Source organism: Passer domesticus, unplaced genomic scaffold (genome assembly GCF_036417665.1).
Source record: "Passer domesticus isolate bPasDom1 unplaced genomic scaffold, bPasDom1.hap1 HAP1_SCAFFOLD_107, whole genome shotgun sequence".
NCBI classification, from domain to species: domain Eukaryota; kingdom Metazoa; phylum Chordata; class Aves; order Passeriformes; family Passeridae; genus Passer; species Passer domesticus.
The window spans coordinates 79,608-91,200 of record NW_026989908.1 but is presented as its reverse complement, the minus strand read 5'-3'; the positions used below and the strand labels follow the sequence as shown (position 1 = coordinate 91,200).

The following is an 11,593-nucleotide window of genomic DNA, read 5'->3' as shown; positions in this document are numbered from 1 at the left end:
CTTGGGGTTGTCTGGGGCTCAGCAATCATGAAAAGTCTCTGTGCTTGAGTGGGTTTGTCCCTCTTTCTGTGCCTTCTGTTGTTCCTGTGCTCCACAGTGTCGGGCTGTGTAGCTGTGTGTCACAGCTAAAGTGCAGGAGAACCTCATCTGTCTGCCCTTTGAGGTGGCTGCTCACAGCAGCCTTTTCAATCTGCAAGCTCCGTCTGGAGAGTGACTTCCCCCCGTGTTTGGTCCCGGAGGCCAGAGCCTGTCATCTGCAGTCCCAGGTGCCACTGAGGGCTGCCCAGTGCCTCAGGCTGCTGTGACTCTAGCACAAACAACAGGAGGCAGTGGCAGGTGGTTGTTTCCAAAGTCGCATTCTTCAGGGGCAATGTGCTGTGCGTGTCCTTTGTCCAGCCCAGCCCCAGCCCTAGGGATCAGATGCAGGAACTGCTATTGCTGCTGCTGAAGTCAGTGAGGATTTGGTGGTTGGTTCCATCCCAGAAGAACTGGTCACTTGTGAAGCCGGGTGCTGATAGTGCCCTGCAGATCTCTGGGCTGCAGTGCAGGGCTGGGAGGGAGCTGTCCCTTGTTGTTATTCTCCATCAGGGAAAGCCGTGCCAGCCAGATGTGTGTCAACAGAGCAAACAGGGAGTGAGTGAGTCTCTTCCATATCCATCTGCTGAGAGTGGTGCCCTTTGAGATTAAGTGGCACAAAGTCAATTGCTTGTGGTCCCTCTGTGTATCTCTGTGTTAGACAGTGCTGCTAAATCTGCCTGTAGCACAGCAGCAGGGGAAAAAGCCTCTCAGCTCTGTAGGTGCTACAAGCTGCTATTGATGCACAGAAAATACTGCATATTGTCTTTATGAGGAAGAGAAGAAGTGGTTTAGCAGCAAGAGAAGGTGGAATGATTCTTCTGATCTTTCCTCCTGTCTCGTACAGGCAGATCTGTGTGGCTCATAGATGTGCCCCTGACTGGCAGCAAACAGGGGAATCCCCGGAGCCATAGCCAGGCTGGGCCTTGGGATGCCGGGACTGACCAGGAGCATAGCCCTGGGTGGGCTCATTTGCGAAGTGCGGGCAGACTGTGTCTTGGAGGTAGGTGCCACATGCAAAGTCCATCAGTTTTGCCTGTCCCGTGGCCCGGTCACGGAGGATGTTCTCCGGTTTGATGTCCCGCTGCAGGACCCCACAGCTGCTGCAGTGTTGCATAGCCTCCAGCACCTGGAGGAACGGCCCCTGCACCACCTCCTCCAACATGGAGCCCCCATGCCAGAATGAAATCAAAAAGGTCCTGTGAGTGCTCAGGGCCCTCCATCGCCAACAAGAAGTTGTTAGGGAGCTCACACCAATCCAAGAGCTGATCAACACCATGGAACCCAGGGGACACCTTGTCCAGCAGCTCCATCTCCCTGGGCACGCGGATTCTGTCAGGCTGCAAAGAAGACCACAATGGCATCAGTGGGGCTGATGCCGTGCCAGGCGTCTAGAACCCCTCACCCAGCCCAGGATGCTCTGAGCCCTCCACAGAGCTCACGCCCGCTCTCCCTCCGGGCGTCCTGGTGGCTTCCACTCTGCTGGGCCTCGGCCAACCCCGCCTGTCATGTCCCAGTTTCTGCCGCTGGCCCCGCTCACTCACCAGCTGGCCCTAATGACGGATGCAATCCTGTGACACACTTTTGATGGCCACCTGTGAGCCAAGGGGGGCAGCGGGCTGAGCTCAGATCCTGCCCTGCTGAGCCCCGTCCTCCCTCTGCCCCCCGCCCCACCCCCTCCACCCACCAGGGTGCCATCCGTGGGGCACGTCCCCGAGCAGACAGTGCCGAAGCCACTGTGCAGCAGCAGTGACCCCAGCGGAACGGCTCTCGCAGGACCTCCTGCGCTCTCTCTGCGGGTGAGACGCGGCTGTCAGTGTTCAAGCCAGGACCGGGAACGGTCCCCAACCTCCCCACCATGGCCCACCAAGCGCCCCATGCCGGGCATCCCCATCTGAACGGGGCAGCGGCGGCTCGGGCTGGGTGGCTGCTCTGTCGAGTGGCAGAGCTCGGTCCGGGGAAAGCGCTGCTCACTCCTTTATGGACTGGCTTCATCATTTGAGCAATGCTGCTCCAGTCTGTGGAACATGGAACAAAAAGGGAAAAATCACCCACTTGCAAGAATGCCCAGAGCGTGCATTGAAAAGAGGAAAAAAATGGACCCTTGCACAAGTCCCAAGACCATGCAATTAAATGGAAAATAAGGACACTTCCATGACTTTGCAGACTGTGCAGAAAAAGGAGAATGAAAGGACACTTGCACAAGTTGTCAGAATGTACAGCAAAAAAAAGGGGGGGAAAAAAGGGACACCTGCACAAATCCACAGACTGTACAAGAGAGAAGAAGAAAAAGTGAGACCTGCATGTGTCTGCAGACTCTACAAAAACAGGTGATGAAAAGGACTTCTTTGACAGGGCGCACACTGTCCCAAAGCAGTGCCAAACCTGCTTGCCAGCCTCACGGGTAACAGGAGAAGGCCACAGGTCAAGAACAGGAGTTCAGCCAATGGCTGGAGGAAGCAGAGGAATTTGCAAGGCAGGTGAGTGCTGGAGGAGGCCTGACAAGCTGCCTGCTCTTGTCCTGCTGCTGAACTTCAGTGCTCTTGAGAACAACACTTGGGCCTAAATCCCACTGCAATCAGCATTTCTTTGGAGATTGGCATTTGCTGAGGAACGGCTTACAATGCTTATCCTCTTGGCAGTTAACCTGGGCCGTGTCTTAGAAAGGAGGAAGCTGAGTGAGTGTGTGGAGTTTCCTGGAAGGAACAAAGCCCTGTGACAGCAAGCAGCATTCTCAGGCTGCTCTCAGGAGAAAATCCCATCAAGCTAAAGACACCTGGGTAAAGGGGTGAATATGATTGTGAGCTACGCTGGCCCGCAGTAGCAAGGTCCTGGACATGAAGGTAAGGGGTACATAGTGTCCTCATGTCCTGTTTCTGCACCTTTCTGGGAACCAGAGGAATCCTGCCTCCACCTGTGAGGAATTCAGCTTGGGAACGAATAACTCCTTTCTGGTTTGCCTTTTATCTTTTTTGCTTTTGGACAGCAGTGCTTTCTAACATCATCTGAGCCTGCCCCCAGCCTGGCTGATGGGACCCTGTCAGCAAAGGAAGGGCAGGAAGCCTGGAGAGGAGGCAGCGGTGCTTGAGGAGGCTCTGTGCCCTGCCAGCTCAGCACAGGACTGGGAATCCAACCACCTGCCTCCTGCACTCCATGGGAGCATTCCCTTCCTGGCCAGGCTGCGCTGAAGCTGTGCTGTGCCTGGCGCTGTGCATTGCCCTGGCGCTGTGCGTGCCGCACGGACAGTCCCGTTTATGGCTCCGCACTGCCCGAGGCTCTCCCCCCTCACACAGGGGCCCCGCCCCGCCCCGGGCGCCCCCTGGCGGCTGCCCGGCTCCGCCCGCCCCGCGCAGGCGCGCTCCCTGCCCATGGCGCCGCCCAGCGGCAGCCGCCCCTCCCTGCAGGCCCGGGCCGGGATCGGGCCCTGCTGCTCGTCCTGTCCCTCGGCTCCCTTCTTTCCAGAGAGAGGAAGGCTCCAAAGGAAGCGTTTGCCAGCTGTGGCCCTCTGCTTTACTCTGTGGGGCTGAATGTCTCCCCTGAAGGTGGCCCTGGTGCGTCCATGAGTGCTGGTGCAGGAAAAGGCCCCTTCCTTCTGCCGCCAGCTGTCACCAGTGGCTCAAAAGCAGCGCCCAGCTCTGGAAGGAGAAACAGCCCATGGCACAGTGCTGTGAAGCCATCCCTGCCCAGACGGGGCTTTCTGCCACAGCAGCATCAGCAGCAGGGCTTGCCTTGGCTTCACCTGGAAAGCCAGAAGCCTCTGTAAGTCAGCAGGTTCTCAGGCTGCATCAGCTCCTGATGGGGGTGAATCCTGCTAGCTCTGACCATTTCCAAAAGGTTATAAAGGCAGCAGTACAGACATACATGCAGAGCAACCAGCGTCCCATAAATGTGTAAAACTGTGTGGGTTTTGTGGCATTCTTAGGGCTGTCATGCTGACAGTGCCTCCTGCACAGCTTGTGTGCCATGCCATTGCTGGGCCAGCCTTGTCCCCAAGCTGTCACCCCCAGCCTCGTTCTCTGGCTGCTGTTGCATCTCAAAGCACAGTTGCCCAATTGCTGAGTTCCAGCTCTCAGGCTGAAGCACCAACCCGTGCTGTTGCATGTGAACCAATGGTCTGTGTCCACTTCATTGTGCTGGCAGAAGCCACTTTTGCTGAGACACAGGACAAAGAAAGTAGAGGAAAAAATCAGTTGGAAACTCTTGTGTGGAAAATCAAGGCGACTGACATTGTGGAGAGGGAGAGAGAATGATGCATCTGACTCCACCTTATCAGAAGGCTAAATAATTACTTTCTTATACCATACTATATACATTGCATCTAAACTGAATCTGCCACACACTCACCCTTGCTCACAGCTGCACAGAACTGCATCCACTCTGATTCTCTCGTGGCAGTCCCGACACACACATTCTCCTGGCCCTGATAGGCCAAGGGAACAAAACATCCTCACTTTGGGTATTTGCATTCTACTTTGGCACAACACAGTCATAAGAATTATGTTTTCTCTTTCTCTGATATTCAGAAAATGTGAAACCCAGAAATATTCCTGGGAAGAATTGTGCCTTGCTTTTCTCTATGAAGAGAATGTGGAAACACTCTTGGGCTGGGGGCACGCTGCTGGAGCTTTCCGTTGCTTTCCTTTGAGGAAACAGCAGTGTTTTGTGAATGGTGGGCAGAAAACGGTATGTCTGGCTCTGGGGACTATTTTGTAAGCAGTGCATGTTTGAAACTATTCCCTGATCTCTAACCTGGAGGAAATTAGGGTCACCCAGCAACATCTAAAAGCTTCAGGATTATGACACCAGTAAGGCACAAATGTGGGGTCTGCAGATCCACAGGCACTCCTCATCTAATCAGACATTTCTTGAGAATTCTCCTGACTTCGAGTGTGACACGCAGAGGGAATTTGCATCAGGACAATATGCAGCCTCCCAGCTGTCACATGTGGTGTCTGACCAGCTGCTCTCTCCACTCCACTTGCTGGGCTCATGCCAGAGGTGGTCCTGGGGCTGGGAAACACCTGGACTTGTGTAGAGCCCTTCCAAAATGCTGCCATGGCTGCAAGAGCAGGGAAACAGCAAAAGCCCAGATATTTCTCCATTCTTTTTAGTTTTTAACTGAGACCTGGTGGTTTTTCCAGTCACTTTCTGTTCGTGCTCATGAAGTTATTTTTAGGAGGGAGAAAAAAATTGGTTTCAAGGGCAGAGGAGAGGAGGGGGAAGGAAGCTTCTGAACTTTGGAAAGCTTGTGGTTGCTCTGTTTTCCTGAGCCTGCCTTGCAAAGGTGTGCCCACCAGCTGAGCTATTTGGTCTCTGCCTTATAACTCCCTTTTAGGTGGGACTTGCCCATTTTAGTGGTTTTCCTCGCCCCACCAGCTTCTACATTGTCCCACATTTGGATTTCAGGTTCTTTTCCTTCTTGCTGTGTGTCCATTGGAGTCAGATCCCTGTGACTGCCAGATGTATAGTCCAGGGAAGCTGCCAGAAGTGAGACACAGGCCCCAAAGGCTTCTTTGAGGTGCTGTAATTGTGCAGCAGCAGTGTGCTGTGTGTGCAGCAGGTTGGTTACTTGGCTTTTGCTCCCCACTTTGGTGTCATTCTTCCTTAAGCAAGCCCTACAGTTTGCTGGTTGATGTTAGCCATGCAGCAAATGGGTGGGAATGACAGGCATTCCAGTTGAGTGAACTCTCCAGGATATTAGCAAAGCACAATTTCATCCACAGCATTTAAACAAATGTTCTTGGTTTTAGTCAGAAGCACTGCTGGTGCAAAAGGGCACATTGCCTTTGGTTTCCTCACATGCTGGCTCTTTCTGAGTGTTCAGCTTGGCGTACAGGGTGAATGGGCTTGGTGCCTGTTCTGTGTTACTCTGGGATCCTTTGAGCTGTGGGTTATGGACTGCAAGGGGGTTTTGTGCTCCTTTGGGGCAGAGGAGAACTTTCTGGGCTTTTGTTTTGCATTAGCTGTAGGGAAGGTTTGGTTGCCATACATGAACTCACAGAGCAAGCCAGAGCGGCTGCTATTGTGATGTCAGCAGAGGGCTGCCACGTCACAGCGTTGTCAGCAGGAGGTTTTCCTGGTGCCCGCGAGGCCTCAGCGTCCAGAGCAGCTCTTGGCGTGCTCCTTGCAGGAGGATCACCTCGTCTGAGCTGTTCTCAGATTACAGACACTGTTGTTTTGTCTCTGTATTTTCTTGCACAGTCTCAGAACTCGTGCAAGTGTCCTGTTTTACCCCTTTTTTACTTGCACAGTCCGTGGACTGGTGCAAGTGTCTCATTTTTCCCCTTTTTACTTGCACAGTCTCAGGACTTGTGCAAGTGTCCTGTTTTTCCCCTTTTTACTTGCACAGTCTCAGGACTTGTGCAAGTGTCCTGTTTTTCCCCTTTTTACTTGCACAGTCTCAGAACTCGTGCAAGTATCCTGTTTTTCCCCTTTTTACTTGCACAGTCCCAGGACTTGTGCAAGTGGGGTTTTTTTTCCATTTTTGTTTCCTGGCCTACGGACTCAAGCAGCCCTGCTCAAAGGATGGAGCGAGTCCGTAGAGCAGTCAGAAGCGCCTTTTCATTGGCGGCTTCTCGGAAGGCTTTTCTTCGTTTGGCTGGTAAATAGAAGATTTTTTTTTTCCTTTGGGGCAGCATGTTGGAACAAAAATGGCATAAAGATGCCATATGTTTGGTAAAGCTCCTGTCAACAGCTTCAGCTGGAGAAGGGGGTGTCTCTTGCCCAGCAGGGTGTAGGAACCTCCAAAATGCAGACTGGGAGAGCCTTGCAGGCATCCTCCTAAATACTATGCAGGTCTCTCCAGAACTGAGGAAAAGCATCTTTTGATTGCATTCCATCCTTAAAGGATGTGCCTGTCTAACTGGATCCCCTCTGTGTGCTCCAAGAGCCATTGGCTCTGCGCTGAAGGGCAAACTGCCGAGCACTTGGTATGTGCTCCTGAAGCCTGGAGCTGGGCCTGTGCTGTGTCCCAACAGAACTGCAAGCACTGGGAGGGGTTTGGTGGAAGGTTTTGGAGGGAATTGTTTACAGCAACTGTGTGGTACATGCTGCATGCAATTTACAAAACAAAAAAGCAAGTCCAGGAAAGAGAGGAGAAAAAAGCTGCTTTAGCTGTAGTGTAGACAATGAGCTCCACTGTAGGCACTGCCTGCTAAGAAACAATTTGCATCTTCACGGCCAAGTTTCTAGTTCCTTGGTGGCAAAGCTGAACAAAAGGTAGACACAGCCTAGGGTATTGGCCTGCAGTCTTGCTTGCTGTGTTAAAGAAGTGTTGCTCCTGGAGGGATGTTGTGAAAGGAGAATGGTCTCTGCTTGGGTGGGCTTGTTCTGTGGGATTCCCCCGCACAAACAGTTTTCTAACAGCACCTGGTTCATTTTCCCTTGCCCCCAGCAGCTCGCCTCAGAGGTGGAAGGAGTCAAGCGCGGGCTTCGGTGAGTGGGACGGGCACCCTTGACATTCCTGGTGTCTGAGGAGTGTGGAGAAAGCTGTGGGCTTGGCCTGTTGCAGTAGAGTGCCAGCCTGGCAGGCTGAAAGAAAGTCCACATCAGCATCTGCATGAACACTACCAGAAGGATTCCATCCCTTTCCTCCTTTTCGACTGAAGAGGTTTTAACTAATGGAAGTCAAGCTTTGCAGGCAGGAGGCTGCATGCTGATTGTAGCCAGCCTGAAATATCTCCTGCAGAAGCATGCACAATCCCGTTTAAACATTAGCCTTATTAGGCCTTTTTAACTGAGTTGTAATGCCTGAGCATCTCAGTTTTATCCAAATTCATGACTTGTGCTTAGGACAGCTGAGGATAGAGCTCAGGAGAAATCAGACTCTGAATGACAGGTGACTCCCTGGCCCTCACACTGCTGCCTGTCTGCAGAGCACCACAGCAGCAGCAGAACCTCCTCTGGCTCTCTCTCTTCCTCCAGAGGCTAAAGGGGACACAAAGGACAAGAAACCTCCAGGTGTTGTCAGTCCAGGGCCTGAGCATCCTGCAGCAATCAGTGGCAGCTTTGCTTGGTTGAGTGCATAGCTTTGGGGCAGTGCAGAGTTGCAAGTTTCTGAGCAGGCAGCCCTTGACCTTTGAGGCTGAGGATGCTGTGGGCTGGAGTCCTGCCATGACCTCGCACTTCAGCCCAGCCACTGACCCGTGGGAAATGGCATCTGAAAATTGACATGCAGGCATCATTTTCCTGGCATTCTCACAGGGACTGTGAACTTCCCTTGGTGTCAGAGAAGCGGTAGCATGATGTTCTTTAGTGCTACTGGGGTGGAAGTCAGCCCCTTTGTGCACAGAGTCTGTGCAGGCTCCCTGCTGTCAGCAGAGAGAGGTCCCCAGGTGCAGTTCACAGCCTTGTGGGGTGCCGAGGAGCTGCTGTTGCCTGCAGGGACCCACCCCTCTCCACGCCCTATCTAGGTAGCTACAGGCACTGCTTCGACTGCCCCCTTAACTTTGACATGACCCAAGTGTGTTGAGAAGACTCCTGAGCAGCTCTGCATGGCAGAGACAAAATCTGTCTGTGAAGGGCTGGAATGCAGTTCCTGTTGGCTGCTCTTGATAGCCTGAAATCCTGAGGGGAAGGCAGATGAGCAGAGCGGAGCAGGGAAATGTTCCCTGCTTCTATTCAGACACTCCCAGAGCAACTCCAGGGTTAGTTGGGACATAAACACCACATCAACACCACATAAACAGCCCCACACAACAGCTTTTGCCTTCAGGTGAGCTGCTGCTTGCTGCTTCTGCCAGCTCTCAGGAGCTAACTTCCCTGCTCCTGATTGCTTGTTTGTGCTTTTTCCCTGCCTATTCCTTGCAGGTCCCGCGAGGAGAGGATCTTGCCAGTCAGGACTCCTGGGCCCAGGCAGGAAAGGCGGAGTGGCAGGAGAGCACGGACAGAGTGCACAGCGCCCAGGAGTTCAGGTGTGCGTTGAGCTTTCTCGCTTTCTCTGAGCAGGGCTGGGCATTGCTGGGCTTTTGGAGGCCCAGTGTCAAAGAACAAATTTGGCTTTCTCATTGTTGGACTTGCTCAGCACAGACGGGGGAAGGCAGCCCAGGGCAGGTCTGGCTGCTGAGCAACCTAGAGCACAGCTGCCTCCTGGGACTCACTCCTTAAACCCTGACAAAAAGCATTCCTAACTAGACCAGAGTAAAAGCAAGGGAGGGTCAGGCTGGGCTTAAGGAGAGCAAAGCATTGACCCGCAAAGGCAGTCATGCAGCAGAACAAGTGTCTCAGAGAGCTTGTGCAAATTCCAGCCCTGGAAATTCAGAAGCCCTGGCTGGATAGGGCCTTGAGCAGCCTGTCCAGATGCTGACCCCAAGTGCTTGGAACTGAAGCCTGGGCTAGAGGCTTCCTGGGATCTCTGCCAGCCTAACCCATCCTTTGATAACTGGATTGGAAAATCATCCCCACCTCCTCCCCAAGCTATGGCTTGCAGGCTCTTTCCTTGTTTCACTAGTGAAAGCAAGAGTAATTGTGGCAATACTCATCTCGACTTAGCAAGCATGTCTTAGCCAAAGAAGAACATTTAGAAGTCCAGTATCCACTGTAATCAGAAAGGAGTGTAAGAGCTAGCAGGCAGGAAGCTGTTATGCTGAGAGTACCTGAGCTTTCTGGAAGTGTTCTGTGGCTTCTGGAAGCTTGTTTGACTTCCTCAGCGGTGACTCTTTCACCTGCATGAACAACAAAGAGAGATGCTGGTCCTGGGAGGGAATTGCAGCATTCTCTTGAGGTGGAAGTAGAGGGCTGTTGGAAGCCCCTGAGACTGCCTTGTGTGGGACATGGTATGCAGTCCTGGTCTTGCAAGGAGACTGTGTTGCAATTAAAGGCTTGTTTGTCTGTCTGCTTGCTGTAGGTGGAAGGAGTTGGCTGCATGTGAGAGAAAGCACCACTCCTCACTGGAGAGGGCGTCTGAAGTGGCGGCACCGACAACGGAGGAATGGCAGCCTCAGAGGGATCTGCTGAAGGAAGCGGTTCCTCTGGCAGTGCCAAAGGTACGCTCACCTTGTTCCTAGGCAGCACTTGTGGGAGAGGGATTTGTCCTAGCAAGACCCCCCTGAATGCTGCTTCTGGCAGCAAGCTGAGACCGAGCCTGTGTTGTTGTTGTTGTTGTTCCTCTTGAAAAATGGTGCCCCTCCACTGCCAGGTTTTCCGCCGGCAGCGGCCAGCCCACAGGGGCCTGGAGAAGCTGCTGCAGGAGTTCTCCCGCCAAGGGCACACCCTGTCCCAGGTGTGCAGAGAGAAGGCGGTGCTGGCACAAGAGAATGCTGCCCTGGAAGCACGACTGGCAGCCACGGAGCGGGACCTGCGAGGCCTTTCAGAGCAGCTGGCAGAGGCCAGGTAAAGGCAGGGAGGAGACCCTGGGTGGGACATTACTGAAGGTCTGTAGTTACAAAGGTGGTGAGCATTATGCCAGGATTTGCTGATTGCTCTGTGCTCTCCAGATGTTTCTTGGGCAGAGAAGCAAAGAGATACAAGCAAAAAGGGAAGGATACTGTGATGTGAATCTTACTTTTCTGCCAGCTCAAGCTCTCAAAGCTTTTTTTGGGTGCCTGCTTGGGACCCCTTGCACATTCCTGTGACAAGTGCAAAGCAAGCCAACTTGGCACTCAGTTGAGGACCAGGGACACTGTGCAGATGTTTGCTGAAACCAGAAGTTTCCCTCTGGTTTTGCTTTCTCCTTCAGTGCATCTGACCATCAATCTTTGCTTGCCAAGTTGTTTGACATGGGGTTTTTGGAATTCAAGGCTCTTAGATATGAATGTTGTGAGTAGGGTGCTGACGCTTCAGGTGAAGCTGGAGGGTCACACTGAAAATCTTGAGAGCTTGCAGAGCTGACTCTTGTGAAGGATGGTGCAGAACCTAGAACTGCTTACAAAGAGCAGCAGCAGCAGAAGGGAAAGGTCTTGTGACTTCTTGACAGTGTCTGGGGATTCTTGCTGCGCACTGATTCTTGCCCACTTGTCCAGTCACCTCTGTAACCTGTCAAGGATCTTTTTGGCTGGTCCTTCTTCCTTTTTAAAGAGTGCCCAGATATTTGGGCACTGCGGCTTAGTTAGGCAAAAATAAAGGTAGCAAGTGGTCTTGTTTATCCAATTCCAGTCATTTAATTGGCCGGATATCTGTCCCTCCTCCTAGAGAGTTCTTGTGCAGATAGAAACCTACTTCTGGTTTCCTACTCATGCTGCCAGAAGCCAGAGGTTTTGCTATATGGTTTGGTGAATTCCCTTAGTCCCTTTTACTTAGAGAGTGCCTGGCCAACAAAGTACCTATACGTCCACTATGAATGGCATGAGCATTGAGGAGTCAGCCAGGAGAGCCCTGTTCTGTCCTGCACCTGCAGAGTGACTTGGAAGTGCTGATGAGCTCAGGGCTGTGAGCAGAGGCTGGGTTTTTGTCCCTTTGCAGATACTTGGTGGGCACACCCATGTGTGATAGGTCAGGCAACAGCCTTTTCAGCTTTGGCTGCTGAGACCAAACTGAGCTGGGCTAGGTCATGAGAAAAGGCTGCCCAGTCACCTGGAGGGGC

The 11,593-nt window shown here is 52.8% G+C and overlaps 1 protein-coding gene across 1 annotated transcript; it reads left to right on the top strand.

The window, feature by feature from the left end:
- The first annotated feature begins 6,166 nt into the window (after positions 1-6,166).
- Positions 6,167-10,569, top strand: LOC135291719 (uncharacterized). The gene is made up of 6 exons (XM_064405989.1): positions 6,167-6,676; positions 7,469-7,509; positions 8,884-8,987; positions 9,920-10,058; positions 10,211-10,404; positions 10,509-10,569. Exons 1-6 carry the CDS (start codon positions 6,601-6,603, stop codon positions 10,567-10,569), a joined length of 615 nt encoding a protein of 204 aa, XP_064262059.1. The 5' UTR covers positions 6,167-6,600.
- Positions 10,570-11,593: the final 1,024 nt, after the last annotated feature.